Raw genomic sequence first — 23,654 nt, 5'->3', positions numbered from 1 at the left:
TTCCTATGCAAAAAAGAGAATCCGTAGAGAGTCTAGGTGTTCCTCCCCAGTCGCACACTTCTCTACCCACCACCAAACTGGGTGGTGGTGCTGCTCAGTCTTCTCTTCAAGCACCATTCAAGGTGCGGGCTTCTCTCCAAACTTCCACACTTGAAGGGGGACTCTCCACTGCAAAGGCCCTGCTGCTCACTCTTCTCCTCACCCAACCGTCCAAGAGGTTTGCTGTTCCTTGCTTACCACCCCTGCCGGGGGTAGCTCTCCAGGCCAACCACCTCTCCGCTTATTCAAGCAACCAAAGGAACCAGGATCCAACCTACACTAAGGGTGTATTCACACATGGAAAGTCCGTTAGTTCACTTGCTTTGGTCCAGACCAAATAGAATTTGGATTTTTTTGTTTGGTGTGGTCCACTTTCATATTGCCCCTTTTGCAAGTGAACCAGCATTACGAAGCAAAACCACACGTGATCTAAGGTCATTCATTCATTGGACAGACATTCTGGGGTGGAGAGAAGCAGGAAGAACGAAGTAAAAACTGCGAATTTATCATTGATATAATATGGAGTTAAAAATAATAAAAATGCCTACATCTAGCCTATAAATAAAGAAGAAAAAAATCTAATTATTGTTGTTTCATATGTTTATAATATGTAGCCCTATGACAATGCCACGTTATGTGGCTTCTAGCCTACGATGTGAAACATCATTTTTACTGTATTTTTGCTGCTGGACGCGCGACTCGCGTGAAGAATAGGCTCAAACAGAAACACAGCTGATTAAGCTGTGTATCAGCTGGGTGTCAGTTCGGCGCAGTTCAGCACCAAACTGACACGGGGACAGTATTGACGGTCCCGTTGGGAAGAACAATAAAAACACACACTTCATGCAAAGCGCAGCGTGAACCTGTTGGCACTGTAGGCTACGGGAGACGCTCCTCTCCATCTGATCGCTGATCCGCACGCATCATTATCAAATGTAATATTTTCGCTCGGGGCTCCCGGTCAAACCACAACTAATCTTCCTAACAATGGCGACAACAACACTTTCCCATAATGTGAAGCTGATGGCGATTTATTAAAAAAGAAAAGAAAGAAAAGGCGCAGTGCTTCCTGCAATTGGGTCGGATCGAGTCCGGCCAAATTCACACCACAAACGAACTGCAGCAGAGTGCGTTTTGAAGCGCATCGAGACTACCTCTTCAGCTGGGTCTCGGAGCGTTTGTTTGGTCCGCCCCCGAGTGCGATTGCTGTATTCACACCTGTCTGAAAGATGCGCACCGAAGGTGGAAGTGCACCTGAGTTCGTTTCAACCGAACTAAACACAGCATGTGTGAATACACCCTAAGTAACCCAGGAGGAACCAAAAGAACCAAGGAACGAACCAAGCTCCCACCAAGGCCAGACCCTTAAGAAGAACAAGAACTATCAAGCAAGCTAAGAGCTACAACCATAGCCCAGAGACAACAACGCCAGTTAGCACGCTGCTACTGAAGAACCAAAGGGCAACAGGACCGGACCAACGGAAAACCCAAACTCTGCAACTTTCAACTGGTTTTCCCAGCAACCCTCCTGCAACCAGATATTCCAACAGTATCTGGTACATAGATAGTAAATAATATGGATGTAGCATCCGGGCTGACCTCAGTTATTCCCACGGCATCCAATAATCCTGGTTTGTGCGCGTCACCATTTTGTGAGATTTTTACTCCGCCTCACGTCGGGGGGAGGGAGATAGCTGACGTATACCTCCGAGGCAAAGTGAGGGACAACGGTCGGAAAGCTGTCACTCAAGAGATCGCGCTAATACATTTTAACCTCCAAAAGAATAAAAACTAGCGTGGTCCCCCTCAGTGTTGTCATGGAGATATGACCTAAACATACAGACTAAAATGGTTTTGTGGACCAGGCTGTAAATAGGTTTAATAAGACTTTGAAAACGGCCTGTCTAACAAGTGAGTCAAAGAAAAATTGCTCGGTCTTGGTACCACCCCTCAGTGGCACTTCCGGGTTACTACAGTTGTGGTCACTTCCTTATTGGATGCTGGTAAAAATCGCTGAGGTTGGGGCTTGATCTGGTATCGTATTTGACCATTGTGCAGTTAGCTTATCTTAACAATCATGGCTGAAAAGACTGTTAACTTGGAAATGTATATTTACTGATTTGAACGGTTCATTGTTGTTTTGTAATTGGGTTTACATATAGTCCATGAGCCAGAGCCCCAAATTTGGGCCATCGGTATCATCTGGGGGGGCAAATGCTATCATTGTTTTTTGGCAAGTTATAAACCCCTGGAACTAGAAAAATCATGATAGCAGTGACGGGTTGGTAGCGAAATCACTTTTTTCAGCTCATGAAGTTACTAACCCCCTAAGATAAATTGCGTTTTTTGGATCCGGTGTATATCTGGTTTAGGCTCATGGTAGGGATATTGTACATATTCTGTATTATGATGCTTGGTATCACTGGAAATGGGACCTTCGAGGCTTTGATTTAAGCCCAATACTGAATCTGTCTGACAAACACAGAGGTCACAAGACCTCTTTAAATCAGAAATATAACACATTTTCTCACAAGTTCCGCCGAAACAGTATGCTTTCTTTCATTCCTGTTGAATGAAAGAACACCAGGGACACAAAACTCAACAACTTCAGTACTCAAGGCACTCTGATTATTCAGAAAATGTATAATATACCCATACTATTTATTTGTGAGAGGTGATTATGAGCCTTAATTTAGACTTGTGCAACCAGCACAAGTCTTCAAAATAGAATGGAGTGGATAGAATGGACAAATAGGGAGCCCTATTAGTCCAGCAGATATCTGAATGCATTTTGCTTTTTTTATACAAACATGAGCTCTGGCACACTGTTAGAGCATGCCCTAAGGAAGATGTTTGGCTATAGGGCCATCACCAATACAATAAAAGGCCACCCTGAAATGTGCAGTTTTGTCTCACAGCAAAATGCCACAGATGCCACAAGCATTGAGGGAGCGTGCAATTGGCATGCTGACAGCAGGAATGTCAACCAGATCTGTTGCTCGTGCATTGAATGTTCATTTCTCCACCATAAGCCGTCTCCAGCAACTTCGCACAGCCATTGAAGAGGAGTGGACCAACATTCCACAGGCCACAATTGAAAATCTGATAAACTCTATGCGAAGAAGATGTGTTGCACTGCGTGAGGCAAATGGTGGTCACACCAGATACTGACTGGTTCTGAGTCCCCAGACCCCCAATAAAGCAAAAAAATGCACATTTCAGAGTGGCCTTTTATTGTGGACAGTCTAAGGCACACCTGTGCACTAATCATGATGTCAGATCAGCATCTTGATGTGGCACACCTGTGAGGTGGGATGGATTATCTCAGCAAAGCAGAAGTGCTCACTATCACACATTTAGACAGATTTGTGAACAATGTTTGAGAGAAATGGTACAATTGTGTATCTGGAATGAATTTTAGATATTTAAGTCCATCTCATGAAAAATGGGAGCAAAAACAAAAGTGTTGCGTTTATATTTTTGTTGAGTGTAGCTGGCATTCAGGGAATTAAATCACAATAAAACCATCATCACATTTATAATTGTTTCTGAAAACACAGTCCACCAGAGTGGCAAAGGGAACTATACTGAAGTGCTGCCTTGACACATTAGCAATGTCCACTGCACCACTTTTGACATCCACAGCAGAGGAGTTCGCGACAGGCCTGGGTCCCTTCTGGAAGTGTTGTCCAACCATCATCTGTCCTTAACAGTGACAAGCTTGATAGGCAGCTGTCTTGTGTACTGAATCAGTGCTGCTAGTGTTGGGGGGAGTCCCTCAATTGATGTTCCTTTCTAGGTGAAGAGCTGCTTCGTGCCTGATTGACAGATCCCTGGCTGCTGCTGCGGTCATATAGCAATACAACAAATCGCTCCAGAGGCTCCATCCAGTTGTCTATGGAGTCAGGTGTGGCAGCAAAGGCACAGAAAGTTATAGTGACATCTTCAAAGCTCCTCCATGTATCCTATGCAGTTTTTTACCCCTGCCACCAAAAGATGACACTGTGTCACATCTTGTAAAGGCATGGAACACCGGCAAGGCTATACATCGTTCTGGACCTAGTGCCGTTGCCATCTTGTGAGCTGCTAAATGCCGAAAACTCTATCCAGCTCCAAAGGCAACCCACAGCTCATTGATGTTGAGAGAGTGGGCTGCAATTCCTGCCAGCACTAACACATCTTTGTCAACTGTGCGTATTGATACATTCCTTCACAGCATCTCCAAGGTGCAGTAGGATGCGGGTATCAGCCTCCTCATGTGTGCATGGTGCAAGACCTTCTACATCTCGAGGCTGAGTGCAGAGGACTTCAGCATGATGCATGGTGCTAATCACTTGTTTTTCAGTGTTGACGTCTGTCAGGGTAGCAAGGAAGGAGAACAGTTCAGCCTTGTTGTCATCAATGCGAAAAAACTCTGGCCAGTTTCCAGGAATGGCACTCGACGGCTCAACTCTTCTACAAACTCCCCTTCCTCTCTTGCTGCGTGTTTTAGGCCTGTAGACTGTCAGGGAACTATTGATCCCACACAACATCCACTCTGTTGATATGCTCCAGCTTAGACAGGATGCATGGTGAGAACACCTTCTGTGCATATTCAGAAAAGGTCTCAGCAGCACCAGGTCGTAGCATGTTCACGAGAGCAGCCCCATCAAGTATGTTGACCTGTACTATGGGGTTGGATTTGTTCTGTTGTGATCGAATCAGGTTCTCCAAACAGCCCACCAAGTCTGACTGGTTCCAGTTCTTAGCTTGCCCATTTGTGACAATGCCGGCGGACACGCCTGGTTTTCTTGCAAAACAAACTCAACCAGACTTCCATCACACATCTGGGATACAATATAAAGCTGAGAGAACTGGGAGCAGTCACTCTTCAGGGATGAGAGCTGTTGGGACCTGGACTTCTCTCGGACTGGAGGCCGGCTGAATAAAGGGAGGCTGTTCCTTTTGATGGGATCTTTGACTGCTAAAGTAAATAACCAAGGCACGATCTTGGTCAGGGCATCTATATAGAGCTGGAAGTTGGCCTCTCTTATTGATCAAACATATATATCATTAACTCTATTTCCAGCTGCAGGACAATGGACCAGAAGTGGAATGGGGGACATGACAAAGCTCTTTCACTGCACCAATCTTCCAAGGACATAGGATTATTTCCCTCCTCCTGGTCATTTATGTAATCAGTGCAAGCCCTCTGCAGGAGAAGATATAGGCTGCTGGCTGTGACCTGATGAGCAAGGCGGGTGGGTGTCACGTGACAGGCTTTCAGAAAGGAATCAGCTGTCCCTGTTGTAGCAACTCCAGCTTGCACAAGTGCTCTTGTCCACCGGCTACCCTCCAAGATGTGTCATCTTTATGTGGAACCCACCAAACATCAAAATAAAGTTATCTTCACCATGAGCTGCTGGTCAAGTCCACTGGATTTGTTTTGCCACTGCGTACAGAGGTTGATCCAGAGTGATGATTGGTACCTGACCAGGATTCAGAATCTCAACTGCCTTCTTCACCACATTCAAAAATGGCGAATCATGGCGACAAGATGTGGCTTGGTCATAGAAAAGGGGAAGTAGAGAAGTGAATGTGACACTGCTCTTTGGTATTGCATTTGGTAGTTGAAGGCATGCGTGGTATGCAGCCCATGAGATGGTTTCATCCCCTTGGAGGGTGTCAGTGGCCAGCACAGTTTTCATCTGCTCGAGCCACCTGTGAAATAAACAAGTGCAGTGGGTGATGCTGTATTTATTCATTAGGGCTGAAGTAGTTTCATTAGTGTGATAGTAGTCCTTGTGTTTAACGGGCACAAGCATACTAGTAAAATGTAACATACCTGTATTCGTTCTGCATGACTTGAGGCATCAGCTGACAGTCTACTTTGTTGGGACCCTCAACCTTTGGTATAGGAGGATCCTTTCTGAGCAGAGCAACAGGGGGCACATTGGTGTAAGTGTCTGGCAGTTGAGATGCCTTTCTCTTGGGACCTCTCTGAGTGTTGTCTGGATTGGCAGCAATATTCCGCTGAATCCCAGTGAAAGTGTTGCTTGGATGTTGGAAGAGGGAAATCCCAGTTCCATGGAACGAGTCCTGTGCACTAGAAGAACTGCGATTGTGGTCAATATTGTCCACTGCAGCAGTTGTAAACAAGCCACCCTTAAGTTGAGGACGACAGACAACTTTTTCCACCTCATAATGATTACAGATCATGTTTCCAAGTTCTGTGGAGATGTCAACATGGTTGTTGTGCTTTAGTATGATTGTTGTATAACATAGACATACCATGTAGAACACCATTTTAAACCCCTGTTTGCAAAACCATTCAGCTAATATAGACAGTGTGAGATCAACTGTGAAGATCCCTCTCCATTGATGGCGAGCATCCCAGTGTGATCCTTCCAGGACGAGGAACCGACCCATGAAATACTCCACATGTGGTAGGGCCGTACCAGTCGCCAGGATACACACATCCATTTGACTACTTCACACATCCTTTCCAATAACTGTCACAGGACCAGTTACAGACATTTTAACGGAGAACCACTGACAGTGGATTGATTAACCGGAAGTGATCACAAAACAGACCGACTAAAAGGACTATTGACAACACTCATTTATTTTGATTTGCCCATATTTTTATGTTCAAATGATGAATATGCATATGTCTTTTGGGTGTTACCTACAACTTTATGAGTACAAGTTACTGCTTGCAACTTACCTTGCCTGGTACTTTCATTGTGGTAATTGTTTATATCACTTAGCTCCTTCGGAACCTAGAGTAATGTTGACTTACTCAGAGTGGGTTACACGGATAAAATAGCAATTACACCTATCAAACAGGCTAAACCGATGTATTGGTCAGGCTTTGAAATATATATTTACTTGTAAGCATATAAGGTCAGCACACAACTCATGAACTGATTCGGAATTTCATGAAAATACGCATAACTCCGCTACTATTTGAAGGTTTTACCATAATTTTGTTCCCTGAATGCCAGATATATGAAGTTGGGTACTTTCTAGCATGTTTGAAATAGCACCACTGCCTTTTTCATCCTTGAAAATGTAGGATTAGACACCATAATCAAGATCCTAGGTGCTCTACAACCCAAGCTACTGATACTATAACAGCAAATGGCGGCCATTTATTTAAATGATTGCCATAGCAACCATAGGATAAATTGGCGATGGCCCTATAGCCAAACATCTTCCTTAGGGCATGCTCTAACAGTGTGCCAGAGCTCATGTTTGTATCAAAAAAGCAAAATGCATTCAGATATCTGCTGGACTAATAGGGCTCCCTATTTGTCCATTCTATCCACTCCATTCTATTTTGAAGACTTGTGCTGGTTGCACAAGTCTAATTTAAGGCTCATAATCACCTCTCACAAATAAATAGTATGGGTATATTATACATTTTCTGAATCATCAGAGTGCCTTGAGTACTGAAGTTGTTGAGTTTTGTGTCCCTGGTGTTCTTTCATTCAACAGGAATGAAAGAAAGCATACTGTTTCGGCGGAACTTGTGAGAAAATGCGTTATATTTCTGGTTTAAAGAAGTCATGTGACCTCTGTGTTTGTCAGACAGATTCAGTATTGGGCTTAAATGAAAGCCTCAAAGGTCCCCTTTCCAGTGATACCAAGCATCATATTACAGAATATGTACAATATCCCTACCATGAGCCTAAACCAGATATACACCGGATCCAAAAAACGCAATTTATCTTAGGGGGTTAGTAACTTCATGAGCTGAAAAAAGTGATTTCGCTACCAACCCGTCACGGCTATCGTGATTCTTCTAGTACTAGGGGTTTATACCTTGCCAAAAAACAATGATAGCATTTGCCCCCCAGATGATACCGATCAACCCCCCTGGCTCATGGACTAATACTTGATATCAGACCTTGAAGGGGGGGGGGGACAACAGCCTCAAGCTCTCCCCCCACAGAACAAAGGTTTTTCACATCTCCACACTCACACATACACACACACACACACACACTCAAAAGAGAAGCTAATTTGCATCCACATACATGCACCCACAGATACACACACACGATGTGTCCTTAGTTTGTAAGTTTGATTTTAGATGTGTTGATTTCATTACTTTCTGTTATTAAATTACATGTGTTTTCTTTTTGTAACTTGAAGTTTCTGTCATTCCTTTGTGTGAATATTTTGTGGTAGGCCTACGTCAACCTCTGACACGTCAAGAATGCATTAACTTTCGGTATTGTGGTCATATTATCAGATTTATAAACTCAATAATATGTATTGTTATTTTCAGATGTATTTCTAATAGCAAAACTAATCTGAATGAGCCTGTAACCACTACACATAGAATACAGAAGTATTGTTTGTAAGGTCAAACTTTCTTACTTTGTAACTTGTGGACTATTCACTCCTATCAAATTAAACTGCTGCTCTGGGTTTCCTCAAAGTGTAGGCCTAGTTGTTCTACATTTGTATCCAATTTGAACAGGAACTGCATTTGATCAATTTATATTTATTAATTTGGCAGGGTGCTTAGAAGGGATGTGCCCTTGTTCATTTTGTAACTTCTCTGGTGAAACATTAAGTAGGCTACACAATGAGTCTACCTGGAAATCCAGGGAAATGTTTCCCATGTAGGCTTATCAGGTGTCACTGTAGCACACCCAAATCAAGTATGTCACGTAGGCTACTCGTATATTTCGTAATAACTCCTGAGGAGGGTCGGGTGTGTGCTAAGCTGCTCATTAGTGCGCGCCCATCAGCACTCTGACTCTACCGAAGTGCGCATGGGAATGTGGGGCAAAAACATCTTGTCCTGCGCACGGTGAAGAAATGCGACGGGCATATTTATTGTAATCTAGCCTATACATGGACATGAGCCTATACAGTAGCCTATAGCCTAGCCTATACATTATAGGCTATATATTTATGCTCTGTCAAATTGATGTGAGGGAGCAGGAGATGGGAAAGAGGACATAGGCTATGAGATTGTTTACAGAGCAATCGCGGGAGCACAGCAGGGCAAAGTGTACGGGGGCGGAGAGGGGGTGCAGGCCGTGGTGAGAGTGTGTGTGTGTGTGTGTGTGTGTGTGTGTGGGGGGGGGGGGGGGGGGCGTGCGCGTGCCTCCCTGTAATCATGCATGACCATATGGAATTGGGCCTATAGGCCTACCAAATCGGTGGTTTCTGCCTCCAAACCTTGGTTGAGGGACGGCCAGAGGTAGGCTACTTGTGGAGCACACTAAGGATTCTCTATCAGATGAGAAATTATAGCCTACATTTCACTTTATTTTCCTTCTGGTCCTTTTCTTTTAATTTATCAGACCTCTACAACTTGTAGGCTAAGCCTATATGCATGAGTGTTTGACTGTAGCCTATGTATGGGAGTATCTTTAAACTTGACAAAATAAAACTAAGCCTACTATTTTCTATGTAGGCCTAGCCTACCCATTTGGCATAACTGAGACTACCTTTGCCAGCAGTAGGCCTATGACAAAAGCTGCTTTGTGGAGTTTCCCGCCACCTTGCGGTCATGAAGGATATTGCAAACGCCTAACTTGGTGGCTCTGAGTCAGAATATTCTTTTCTATTTTATTTATTTTACCTTGAGGTGACCTGCTTTAAAGATTCCCCTTCATTTAGATTTTACGGACATAGGCCTACAATGCACACTAGGGGGCAAAACCCCTTTTAAAAAAACCTGGTCAACTAGCTGCTGGAAAGCTACAGCGGGCCGATAGAGCAAATCAGAACCACTGTTTTAGGTCCATGTTAGACCGGTGAACTGCTGCTGCTCTGCTCTAGCTGTTTGTTGCGACCTCCTGTTACCATGACTACAGCCTTGCTCCCGCGAGACCTTCCGAAGTCTCTCGAGTGCAGTTGCTATGGACACAGTAGCGTCGCCAAAGGTAGGAAGCTGCTGAGGATTCTTGACATGACCCAGACCCAGACCCTCTTATAATAGGTCCATGACCCGGACAGATCTTTTTATAAGAGGACCTACAAAAAGTATACAGTTCAAAACTTCTCCGTTTTTTTTTTATTTTCTTTTACTTGGATAAATGACAGGTGAGCGTTTTCTCTTTATAGAACATTTAGGCCTGTATGAAAAACTGAGGGAAACTAGGATATGAGAGCTGCGAGTTCTCACTACGTTACCTAGCAGATATAACTTTTTATCTAACAAGACTGGAGTAGGCTAACGAGTTTCAGTCTCTTTAGACTCACACCTTGCTATGCTACCAGCGGAGTCAGCCATAACAACCTACCTACCTCGCAGGGAAAGAGTATTGTTTTGCTTCTACTTTCACAAGGATCATTAAGGTGTATGCGTTTATTCGAACAACCATTAATATAACTTGGTACCCAGGGGGCAAAATGACAGGCATGGGCTGTTGTAAAAGGTTGTTCGCCAGAAATGATATCTAGGACCTTCAAGGATCACAACCTGGGTGGACAACCTGGTCAACTACCTGCTGGAAAGCTACAGGGGGCCGAAATAGGTAGGTTATTTTTCTACATAATACACTTCCTCTGTGAGAAATCGTGTAATAATTCTGGTTTGATAGTGGTTAAATAAACATGATTTGATAGTTTTTTTCACTACTCGGACCCAAAAATCTAATTTTCTTAAGCACTTACATCGACTAAACGTTCCATAATCATTCTTAGCACTCTGAAGGATTACAAAAGGATTTTGTCATATGTTGTTCATTGTCTGATTTATGAGACATGTTCCCCTTAAAAATTGACGAAAAAGGAATTTTTAAGACCTGTATAGTATTTTATTATTTATTAAAAGAAAAAAGGCTGTATCCCAAATCTGTTCTGTTTGGAAACTAATTTTCCGGCCCCCTGTAGCTTATTTCCAGCAGGTAGTTGACCAGGTTGTGATCCTTGAAGGTCCTAGACATAATTTCTGGTGAACAACCTTTTACAACAGCCCATGTCTGTTTTCAGAAAAAAGGGGGTTTTGCCCCCTGGGTATGGTCTGTTAGAAAAACTGTTTTAGCTAGGATTGCCACGCTGCATGGTCATTGGTCACGATTATTTTTCATTCAGCCAAAACACACATAACCAACAACTGTAATCTAGGCCTATGCTTAACTGTTCTGCAGCATTACAATTCAATGTTCTCCCTATTCTAAACATAGATCATGGAACACGGCGATGAACTGAATGACCTGCGGCTTCAGTTCCAAGCGCTACAAAAACAGCAGGAGCAAAGGAAACTGAATAGAAAAAAGGAGAAAGAACCGGATAAGCTTAATGACAGTGTCACCCAGGATGATTTGGATCTCTCTAAGCAAGGTATTCAGGCAGAGAATCTTGAAGAAAGGTGGGTCTTACAAAGGCTGAGATAAATGTTTACAAAAGTGTGCAGTCTTAAATAGTTTTCACACTGTAGTATTGATTCAACAAAAACATATAAATAAGCACACATCATAATTCTTAATTGGAATTATGGATCACCTACATGAATCATTCTCATCCATGTAGTGTTTGTTTTAATCACCTCCCTATAGACTGCTACAGAATGAAAATCAACATGTGCTGGACCAACTGAGAGAGCTTAAAGATGAAAACGGTCGACTCTTCAAACTTTTGAGTGAAAAAGATTTTGAAATTAAACACCTGTGCAAAAAAAGAGAGGAGGAGCGACTGGCTTTAGCAGGTAAAACACTATGACTTCCATGTATTGTGCACAGCAGGGACTTTTCATGATGTGTGTACCAGCTTACTCATGACATATCCACTCATCTGTTTAGGCACATCTGGCTTGGGAGGGGATATAGCAGCCACCAAGATCGTTGAGCTGTCCAAGAAGAATAGAGAGCTAACTGCTGAAATTGAGCGGGAAAAGATTAAATCCAAGCAGAGCAGCAACAGAGTCAAAGAGCTGGAGAAAGAAGTAATTTAGCTTTGCCTTTGTGTATGATCTAATCTGACTAATTTAGTTAGATATTTTTTTTTAACAAATATGATACGTTGTGTATAATGCTATTTGTGATATGATTTGATTAATTACAGAGGGAATACATTAATTAATAAATGTACTGTTATACTACTTTCTATAGCTGCAGGCTTTGGTGCACCTTTCATCTAGCCAAAAGATTGATACAAAGTCCCAGAATAAGAGGTCATCTGAAGACTGTGAGGTAATTAATGATGTGAAAATTCAGAAAGATGTCGTCTTAACCCTAATTGCTACTCAATCTTAATCGGGATCATATATCATTTGTTAACAACAACAGGAAATTCCAGTGGTGAAATCTCTGCAAGAAAAATTAGCTGCTTCCCAGCTGAAAGTCATCGAGTATCGCAATCAGGTTCAATCCGTCAAACAGGAGTTGAAAATAGCTCAGAGGGTAATACCCCCCCCCCCCCCTTGCTTTAAGTCTAACTGCTCAATAAGAATGTCACATTAATTCTTGTTGACAGCTGTATACCAATATATGAATGTGCTGTAGGTTTTGATCAGTGAGGTCGGGGAGGAGGTCAACCTTCAGCATTTACTAAGCAGCCCAGGGAGCTTTCGAGGTCGCTCTCAGCAGATACTGGCTCTTCAGACAAGGGTAAGCTTAGCTAAAAATGACTTTATAGCCTAAGTCATAAATGCTATTCACATCAAAGTAACGCAATGCTTTACAGAGTTAATACAGCGCTCTGTGAAGTTGTTTATTAAAGATGCCAGAGATACTGTACATAACACAAACCTGAATTTATTATTGTGCACAGTTGCGGGACCTTGAACAGCAGCTGAAAGGATCATCTCAGCGAAGACAGTCCAGTGTCCTGAGTGTAGAGGAAGAGTTTCTGGGCATGGGGGCTCTTCAGAAAACCCCTCCTCAAGACAGGAACGTCAGCTACATTCGCACCATTGAGAAGGAGAAGAGAGAGGCTTTTGAGGTGTGTAAAGATTTATTTTTTTATAAATTGAAGTAGTAATTTGTGTCAATGTACCAACGCCCTGCCCCTGCTTCTGCACCTTTACAGAAGATCTCAGTGGATCATGAGGCCCTCCAGAAAGACCACGAGGATGTGAAGAAGAAGATGGAGGCTTCTAAAGCCAGGAACAAATCTCTGTCTGCGGAAATGAAAACTCTGAAGAACCAGATCTCCACCCTCCTGGAGAAAGGCAAACATGACAATGAGCTTGTAGATGCTCTGCTGGTAAGACATTTATTTAATGTAGTGTCTTGTATCTTGTTTTATAAATATAATATGGTGTGTTTTACCATGTTTAGGGCCCATCTGACAATGTGAATCTTATATGCAAATGCTCGATGAAAGGCAATCAATGTATAAATATCTTTTATTGTCTACACAATTCTGTTTATTGTTACACAGACCAAATAACACTAAATAATCTGAGTTTTCACATCAAATGTGTGGGTTGAAACAAGTCAACAACTGAAGAAAGTGTGTTAAGCCGGTGTTTGACTACATTGTTGTCAACATTACCTACCCCTTCTACCTCGGGCAGAAGCAGCAGACCCAGATGCAGGAGGTGCTGAGACGGCTCAGCCAACAGCAGAATGTACAGAACAAGGAGGATCAGCAGAGCCCAGGACAGCAACTGAGCGGTGAGCCTTCAGTGAACAATGCTCTCATCCAGAAGCTTAAGGAGCTGGTCAGTGACAAAGAGGCCAAGATCAAAGAACTACAGGAGCAAATCAGGCAGCTTCCTGTCAAGGTAAAGATACAGATATATCATAGCAATGATATCGAAACGCATCTCACCAGAAATAATGTTGTATTTCACATCATTGCAAACCAACAGCTTGAATTGAAAAGTTATTTGTCCATTCAAACCTTTCTACAAATCCTTGGTCATTCACTTTAATGCATTGAATGCACCGTATGTACACAACTGATGCAGGGAGAGGGCGTGGAAAGTCAATCCAGCCTCAAGTCAACCTGCAGTTCTGGGTTTCACCCTGAAGAGGGAGACATTAACAAGAGAATGACAACATCTTCAGGGTATGTGTGCTAATGGTAATCATGCTAAACCATCATTGGTGTATGAATATTGTTATTTTACTTTAATCAAATAAGTCACTGGCAGTCATGCCAACTTCTGATCTTACTTTTCTGCTGCTTACTGTTCATTGTTTTAAGACATCAAATCTTACAAAATAAGGGTTAATAATCTGGCTAAAAGGGAGCTTTCTGTAATCTGATTATTGATTTTGTTGGGTGCCTCACATCGTTGTTAGTGAATTCCAATTACGTATTTGTTAATATGTCGGTTAACTGGTTTTCCAGATTGGTTTCTAAATTTGGTCATAAACTGGTGCTGCCTGCTGTGGGAAATAGTATTGAATTCAAGTAAGTGGAAATAAAGCTATTCATCATTTTCCTTGTGCACAATTACACATCAATGTGTTTTAATGTTATATCAATTTATTCTCAGGGGTCCAAGTTCTTCAAAATGTCCGCAATGTTCAGCCGATGTGAGCGCACTGATGACACAATGTGTTGAATACAATATCCTCTGTTTGGAGAAGGACAGACTCCTTGAGCTGGTTAACGTTCTACAAACAAAGTAAACATACTAGAGATATAGCCTTTTTTCTCACTTCTTGCTCCCTTTTTTTCTACCGTCAGCTGTACATGGTGTTATTTGAAATCAATATCTTGGACAAGACATCAACCTAAAAATGGCACTTCATGTGTAGCTTTTAAACATTGTATATTGATTCCAACAGCAGCACTGACATTACATTTTCTTCATGAGCAAGAACTTTTTCATGGTTGTCTGTGGTCGAGTCTGAGATTACTTAGCACACAGCAATACAGCTAAAATAAGGAAGAGCATCATCCTAATTGTAAATTTAAAATTAGTCACATGATTTTTTTTTTATTTTTAAATTTGGATATTGTGTTTCACAACCATAAAGGTGACAGTTTCTAATAAGGTTTGGAATAAATGCTGAACCACTTTTACATTCTATTAGTTTGTAGTCCGTAAATTCACACTTGTATTTGCTTTCCGAGGAATGCACAGTTGTTTCAATATGGGTCTTTGATTTTTTTATAATGTATTTTCAAAATCATGACCGAAGAGTGCCCTGAAACCAAACATTTGACAGAATCTTAAGTCAGTATGAAGATATTGAGTAATTTTGCTACACTTCTAAGCATGTACAAGAGGTCAAGGCAAAACAACTTACTTTTCTACTCTTTACACTTAAACTAAATCTGAAAATGGATTATGTTATTAATAAATAATTATACAGGTCATATAAAATAAAACAGGTTTATAATTTCATCATTAGAAAAAGTAAGTACATCTTAATCTATCTATGTAGCTATAACTTAAGTTTCATTAATCAATCCATACAGTCACCATCAAGAGGAATGTTTCTAAAAATACATCTAAACAAATTTGTAACTATCAGAAACTATGCTTTAATCTTGTAGAGAGAAAGAGATGCAGCAGATGTTTTTGGAGGCAGAACAGAAGTACCTGGAGGAACACCGCAGGATAGAGGTCCTTGAGCAGCAGCTGGAGAAATTAGATTCAAAGTAAGGACAGGTATTTCATGGCTTGGTCACAGCACAATGATTGTCAAGCAGATTTTCATTTTATTTTCTTCATTTTTCTAAATGGTCTCATCAATTTCTCCCTTGTCTCTCTCACTTGTGGCTTGCACGTCTCTGTCCATCTGGAGCAGTGTCACTCAGCGCCGTGGTGGGCGGAGTCTGTGAGCAACAGCTGAACTCTCCACAGACAAAAGACTGTGAATGTGTTCAGAAGAAAGGCAAGTTTTTTTTCGGGGTTTTTTAGAACTACAAAATTTACACCAGATTACAGAAATAATTATGCAGGGCAATGGACACGCATGCTGCCTACGGACTGTGCTGAATCCAAACCCTTGTGTTTGGCCTGCATGCCGTTGTGTGTTATCTCCTTGCTGGACATTGTGCTGGCGGACATGGAGGCGCTGAGGGCATCGCTAAAGAGCACTCTCCACCATGACCCGCAGCTCTGCAGTGACGTGATGAGACAAGTCAAGCATGTTTTCCTCCGGGCTCCGTGACAGCCCAGACAAGACACTAACCAGGGGAGCTGGCTGGTCGCTGCTCAACCTCACGTCCAGCTGAGCCCTACCTTCTCCTGTCACAAGTGACAAACAGCAGCCTGCTGGAAAAAGACTCTCCTCTTCTGTCACAAAAAACATCATACAGGTCCCTGTCGTGTCTTTTTTGGTTTCTTTGTGCATTTGTGTCCTCAGTTCAACCACTTGAGTACCTTGAGTAGCAGAGCTTTCAGATTGCGTTCAAAATGCTAATGGGTTGTCTCCCCATGGTTTCATATGTTATCATCTTGCTGTTTTATAAATGTCACATTTGATTTGTTTTTTTCCCCACCGCTGGCAACCTTAGGTGCAATGCAGGTAAAAAGAGCGACAATGTCTGTTTAATCAATGAAAAGGGAGCCACATTTTCTCCAAATGTTTTAGTACATTGTTTACCTTTATGGCTATGACCCTCCTGGAGTTTCAAGTTTTTTTTGGCTCTAAAGGGTTGTACATAAATGTGTGAAAGGCCCATCCAAATAGTAAGCACCCCAGTTAAGTTCCCAAAAACTTCAATATACCATTTAAATATTACTGCTAATCATTTCTGACCCGAAACCAGCTGTGTGGGAATAGTGGTTGAATATGAATGCGGACTCGAGCTGCACAAACTCCCACTGTAGTCCTCCATACACTCCCCAGAGCATGCCGCACGTATGTACATTATGCGATCCTAGCTTCTTAATCCAAAGGTTGTCTGGATATGCGTTGGCCTGTCGGGAGTGACCTCTACATTCGTACTAACATCCGAGTGATTTTCTTCCGATGTAGCCAAAAGGATTTCAGCAGAAAATCCCCCCTTCTCCTCTCCCTCCACATCACGCTTAATTTAAAACCATGGCTGAGTTAGTGTGCTGCTTCAAATACCGCACTATGTCTTCCAGGACCCTGTGGGAGATTGGCAGGTCCCCATTGGACTGAGCGAGAAAGTGCCACAAGACAAAAATATCAGAGTTTGGACGTGATGAAGAAATCCTTTATGCTCAGAGTAACAAAAAACAGCTTGTGTTGAATACCTCCTGGATAGAAAGGTGAGGCAGCCTTTAATGTAAGGTAGCAGAGTGGGATGTGTCATTGGAGGAATAGATTAGATACCATTAGCCTCACGACTACATCTCCTGCAGGACGGATGGAGCAAATACTTGTCATGCTCTCCTACTGCCTCTGATTCCAGGGGAAATGTTTCACTTAATTATTTTTTTAATTTTTTTAATCTGTCATTACCCAACGTGATATACAAATTAATTCAGTGTTTGGGAGCTTGTAGAAGATTTTTTTTCAACGAACCTGTGATCTAACGCTTTAATTTCTGAACCTGTGGCAGTTGATACGAATAAGGCCAATGTTGCCAGCTTTTGGGTTTAAATCAAGTTTATTGCTGTTAAATGTCCACATGTCTGTGTCATTTCAGTGCAAAACCAATGTTGTCAGAGTTTAATTTGACCACTCTTGCTGACTTCAGTGATTAAAGAGTGTCATCGCTTTCAAATAAATTACACTTCACCAAACAATTTTAATATTGTTTTATGTAGCTGTATTACGCAGAAAGGTGTAGATTTATTCCAAAATGCCCAATAACCCACCAAACCAAACACAAACTTATGTAAACACAGCATACGTAAACAGCCTCACCTATTTGTCATTCCAGGTTTGAATGACTCCTTTCTCCATCCTTCTCCTCAGAGGTATTCCCTCGTTCTGGACCAATGCTTCCTGCCGACCATTGACTGCATCCAGAAACTAAAGTAAATAGTGGAGCTGTGAACGCAGAGGTTAAAGTTAGCCATCAGTATATGAGGGATCTGTGAACTTTACTCAGGCCAGAATACGGTCCGTGCCTCTATGAGTCCATTCATCTCCTAGTGCTTCTCATTTACATGTAATGGAAAGAAAATAAACAGCGGAGTCCTAATGTGCTCATTTACTGTAAGTAGAAATAAAGTAATGATATATTATCTTAACTAAGACAGTGGTGAGGTAGTGATTAGCACTTTTTTTAACAAGAGAAATGTCGATCAGAACAGGCTTTGTATAGGATGAGTTAAACTGAGGCTGACAATGATATTCAAAATCAAGTACAGAGGTGTTTACTAAAGTCAACCACCACACATAGGCAGCACATTTTCTGATCTTGATGAGACAATGTGATCATCTCCGCCTCTTGTTCTTTATATTTCAAACCTTTGAAGTTACGTTTGCTCATTTTCAAACGTTGGCATTGTTCAAGGCAGTGAGGTGTCAAGTCAATACCATTATGTCCTTTTTAGAAATCTGGTTTTAATACAGATGACATCACTAGATGGCAGTGTGATGGCAGTCACGCAACACTATATCAACCACCTTTGATTGTTTTTTTTTCTGGCTGCCAGTGAACTGTTATTGTCAATGATGCGGTCTCAAACCTATAATGCCAATTAAACGTTTCCAGTACGCTTAAACTGTTGTGCAGTATCTGTTCAATAGAATACATTTTAATGGCCATTGTGGTGACCTAGTTATGTTAATAGACTGTAAAGAAAAGTGGTCTTCCAGCTTTTGTAAGTAAGGAGTGAATAAATATGATGGATACAACAACGATAGTAGGCTAAACTCTTCTTGTAGAGGCTGAACTGTATATAATAAAGACAAGCAGAAATACAGTAAAAAGGTAAAAATACACTGTGACATTTCTGTAATAATTTTTTTTTTTTGCTTTTGAGATACTTTGCAGGATAAGAGTGCAAAGGCCTTGTGAGAATGAAATGGTGACAGCACTTCTCGAAAAACAAACATATCTGGACAAAACTGAAGCCCTTCATGCTCTGCAGCAAAATGCTTTACTATCGCTGTAGTAACGTCGCTCTCACCCTTGACTGGTGGCTCGTTAGAAAGATATTATCAATCTAAATTCAATTGCTCTTTGTGTTTCTGTCAAACACGGAAATAATAAATTTCTTCAGAAATCACCCGCATCAGATGAAGGTCCTGTCAACAACTGTTTGAATCCAATATCAAGTTGGGCCTACACGTCAAGTGACCGTGTTGCATTTGAATGTAACTACCACTGTCATACAACAAAAACACGCTCACATTGTGTACATTAAGACTTGAAGTATTTATTTAGAGCCAAAATTAGAAGAGCAGCTGGATGTTTGACTCACTGACCGTGTCATGTGTGTCCATTCTCACTGGTGCAGATATCCTCAGTATGTCAGCCGCCTGGAGGACAAGACCAAAACAGGCATTAGTTTAACAGGTGCCTTAACACGTGTCGACATAATTGGCATTGACATTTTGCACGTGAATGCCATCGCTAACACTGGGATCTGCAGCCTTCTGGAGATGTGTGAATGAGCAGCCCAGATTACACTCTGCTGATTTCTGTAGTTTTACCTTAATCTCTTATAGTTCACAACAGTAGCGGCCTTAGCTATGTTTCAACCCATTCAATTGAATGGGGCCCCGCCCTCTGGGGGCCCCACACTAGCTCTGTCTAAGGGGCTTCATGATGAGCCTTCAGGGCCCCCACACACATACAGGAATAAGATTTATATGTGTAAATTATACTGTTCATAAAAAGTAGCTAGTATCCCTAAATCCTGTGGGAAATACTGACTTCCTTAATATGTTTTTACCAATAATTGTACTGTATATGTAAGAAAAGTCAGTGTACCTGACTGGATAGGTAGGAGTGGGGGGGCCTTTTCTGAGTCTGCACCCAGTGGCCCATCATCTCATAAACCGTCTACGAACCAACTGGATTCTACAATCGGTTTTCTTTTTTGCGGGCAACATGCACAAGCATGCAGAAGAAATATGTATTAAAAAAAAATTGAGAAAATATACAGTCATATGAAAAAGTTTGGGAATCCCTCTCAGCCGGCATTATAAATGACTCTGCTTTCACACAAAAAAAAGATAAAAGTGGTATGTCTTTAATTTACCAGGAACAGCTAAGTACTGGGATGTTTTCCAAACAAAGATTTTTTGAAAAGCAGTATTTAGTTTTATGAAATTAAATAAAATGTGAAAAACTGGCTGTGCAAAAATATGGGAACCCTTGTGGTCTTGCTGATTTTAATGCATGTAACAGCATGTAAAACTGAGGACTTTAAACACAAAATTGGTTGGATTATGTTGTTAAGCCTTGAACCTCATATAAAGGTCTGTTTAATCATGATAAAATGTATATTAGGTGCCTAAATGCAAGTTCCACTTCTCTTTGACTCTGCAGAAGTGAGACAGAATGTGATCATCAAAACAGCTCCCAAAAGATCTTAAAAACAAAGATTGTTCATTCTCATGGTTTAGGGGAAGGCTACAAGAAGCTTTCCCAAAGGTTTCAATTGTCAATTTCTACTGTAAGGAACGTTGTCAGGGAATGGAAGGACACAGGCACAGTTGCAGTTAAACCCAGGTCTAGCAGACCAAGAAAAGTACAAGAGCGGCATATGCGGCGGATTGTGAGAATGGTTGCACACAACCCAAAGATCACCTCCAAAGACCTGCAAGAACATCTGGCTGCAGATTGTGTATCTGTACATGGTTCTACAATTCAGTGCAATTTGCACCAAAACATCTGTATGGCCGGGTGATGAGAAGGAAGCCCTTTCTGCGCCCACGCCACAGATACAGTTGCATGGAGTATGCAAAAGCTCATTTAGACATGCCAGCTTCATATTGGAAGAAAATGCTTTGGACTGATGAGACAAAAATTAAGTTATTTGGTCTTTATAAAAAGCAGATGTTTTGGTGCAAATTGCGCTGAATTGTTGAACAATGTACAGATACACAATCTGCAGCCAGATGTTCTTGCAGGTCTTTGGAGGTGATCTTTGGGTTGTGTGCAACCATTCTCACAATCCTCCACCTATGCCGCTCCTGTTTTTTTCTTGGTCTGCCATGCCTGGGTTTAACTGCCACTATGCCTGTGTCCTTCCATTTCCTGACAACGTTCCCTACAGTCGAAATTGACAATTGAAACCTTTGGGAAAGCTTCTTGTAGCCTTCCCCTAAACCATGACAATGAACAATCTTTGTTTTTCAGATCTTTTGGGAGCTGTTTTGATGATCCCATTCTGTCTCACTTCAGCAGAGAGTCAAAGAGAAGTGCAACTTGCATTTAGGCACCTAAAATACATTTTCTCATGATCAAACAGACATTTCTATGAGGTTCAAGGCTTAACAACATAATCCAACCAACTTTGTGTTTAAAGTCATCAGTTTTACATGCTGTTACAGACATTCAAATCAACAAAACCACAAGGGTTCCTATATTTTTGCACAGCCAGTTTTTCACATTTTATTTTATTTCATAAATCCAAATACTGCTTTTCAAAAAATCTTTGTTTGGAAAACATCCCAGTACTTAGCTGTTCCTAGTAAATTAAAGACATACCACTTTTATATTTTTTTTGTGAAAGCAGAGTCAATTATAATGCCGGCTGAGAGGGGTTCCCAAACTTTTTCATATGACTGTATATAGGGGAGAACGGGGGAATCTGAGGCATCGGGTAATGTGAGCCACCCCATGTATCTAGGCAATGGAAAACATTTGTGGTCATGTGAGATATATGTTTTCAAGCCCCTCTCATTTCCCCATGGCCCTGAAAGAGAGGACCTCATTGTGCTGTGGTAAGCATGTTTTTTTCACCAAAATAGGTATTATGCATGTAAAAGCAAATTTTCTTGCTGTCAACTTAATCAACTGATGTGCCAAAGCAAATGTATTCACGTAGAAAAACTTCTATCATACGTGTTGATGAACTACCAACATATGATACCATGTGATGCTGATAACTGAAGATTAGCCTGAAATGCTAAGAGAGGTAGTTTTTTCTCAAATTGTGGTGGTGGGGGAAAGTGAGCCAAATGCTGTGGGGGAAAGTGAGCCACTGTCTCACTTTCCCCCACCATGAGGCACAAGTTAAGTTTAGTCTAATATTACATAACATATGTTTTATTTTAATGTCATACACATTGTAGAAAAGCCATCATGCCAAGGAAATACACCAGGAAGACGCCCTGTAACCTTCAGGGCTGGAATGTGTGATGGAAGTTCTGTTAAGGTTGGAGGTCAACTCAGGTGGAAGAATATTTCAGGAGACTTGGATGAATTATGAAGCTATATTTATTACAGACTTGGCCAAGGAGAACCGGACTGCAACTCTCGTGACTTGCACTTCAATTCTGACAAACTCATGCTTAGAGCTGTGTTTTAACCTCGCGCTATCTCTATCACCTCCCCGGCTCGGGCACCAAGCGTACCAATGTTTTGGTTCAGAGCTGAACACAGTGAACCATAACATTCTGGAGTCTTAGGAGATGAGACTGTATCTATACAACTGACCTAAGTGTCTCCTAACAGGCTCCAAGGCTGACCTAGAGTCTGAGAGACAGACACACAAGATAGGCATATATGACCTCTCAATCTTTCCCATTAATATTACAACTAAAGACCCAAAATTCCCTCACAGAATGTAGAGTAGGCCTAGTTGTAGAGTATGACAGGCTGATGTTATAATCCAGTTGGGTCTTCTCCTGTGTTCTGAGTCCCAGGCTGTTCTAGCTGGTTCTGATTTTCCTATGCTTTGACCCCCAGACACTAGCTGGCTCCAAGGGTCCTGTGTTCTGACCCCCAGTTTTCTAATCTAACTGGTTCTATCTTTCATTTGAATCTTATTAAAACCTTTTGAAATATAATATGTTGTATTTGATTTTGTTCCGAGTTACTTTCAAGTGTTAAAATTTGCTTTGCTTAATTGACCAAACCCCATCATTATTTTACTAGTCCGACATTAGTTCTGGAATGTGTGGCTAGCTTTCAGGATTCTTTGTAACGGTTGGGTCTGGAGGACACAGGCGCGGAGACAGTATAAGTAAAAGATTATTTATTTAAGGAAAATCAGCAGGGTGTTAGGACCGTGATCCGGGGAGGGAAACTGGCTGGCATGGGGGTCCAGGGAGAGAGCAACGGGGCAAGTCCAGGGGGCTGAGTGGAAGCAGGCTAGTAGGCCAGGCAAAGTAACCCATTTTTGGGCCAAAAAACAGACAAATTGTAAAATAATTTTTTTCAGCTCAGATCATTTCTATGAGGTGTCCAGAACAACATACTAAAAGTCCTAAGAAATCCTAGTTGAGGAAATATGTTTAATTCTCATCAATCCGAGATGTGTGCCAATAAGGCGAAACACCAATAAATCCCAATAGGGCTATTTTTTTCCCTTAGTCCTATCAAAATGAAACTTTACACAATGAAAGTATCCATGAAAATAAAAAAAAATTGTATTACAAGTTTCTTTGAAAATGAATTTTAATATGCAAATGAGCTATACACTAATCGTACATGCCCAAAATAAACCCAAATCGGCTTAATTGTTTCCTTTACTCCTACCACAATAAAACTTTACATAGTAAAAGTATACTTGAAAAGTCACTTTTTTTGTATTACAAGTTTCTTTTTAAATGAATTTGAATATGCACATGAGCTCCACACTTATTGAATATCCAATCATCCTACTGCCAATGGGTGATGGCAATGCTGCTTTTAGACTGGCCTCAAACCTGAAA

General features: G+C 41.5%; 1 protein-coding gene across 1 annotated transcript; it reads left to right on the top strand.

The window, feature by feature from the left end:
• Positions 1-11,177: 11,177 nt before the first annotated feature.
• Positions 11,178-19,439, top strand: ccdc13 (coiled-coil domain containing 13; the record flags this gene model as incomplete). Its single annotated transcript, XM_080034036.1, has 14 exons — positions 11,178-11,359; positions 11,547-11,695; positions 11,790-11,932; positions 12,099-12,179; positions 12,276-12,389; positions 12,492-12,596; positions 12,760-12,930; positions 13,018-13,194; positions 13,508-13,717; positions 13,904-14,004; positions 14,290-14,352; positions 14,438-14,569; positions 15,448-15,552; positions 19,283-19,439. 14 exons carry the CDS (start codon positions 11,178-11,180, stop codon positions 19,437-19,439), a joined length of 1,890 nt encoding a protein of 629 aa, XP_079890162.1.
• Between the last annotated feature and the right edge of the window lie 4,215 nt (positions 19,440-23,654).

This window comes from Ammodytes marinus (assembly GCF_949987685.1).
Source record: "Ammodytes marinus genome assembly, chromosome: 9".
NCBI classification, from domain to species: domain Eukaryota; kingdom Metazoa; phylum Chordata; class Actinopteri; order Uranoscopiformes; family Ammodytidae; genus Ammodytes; species Ammodytes marinus.
Note: the sequence above shows the minus strand (reverse complement) of the source record. Positions and strands in the feature narration are given on the sequence as shown.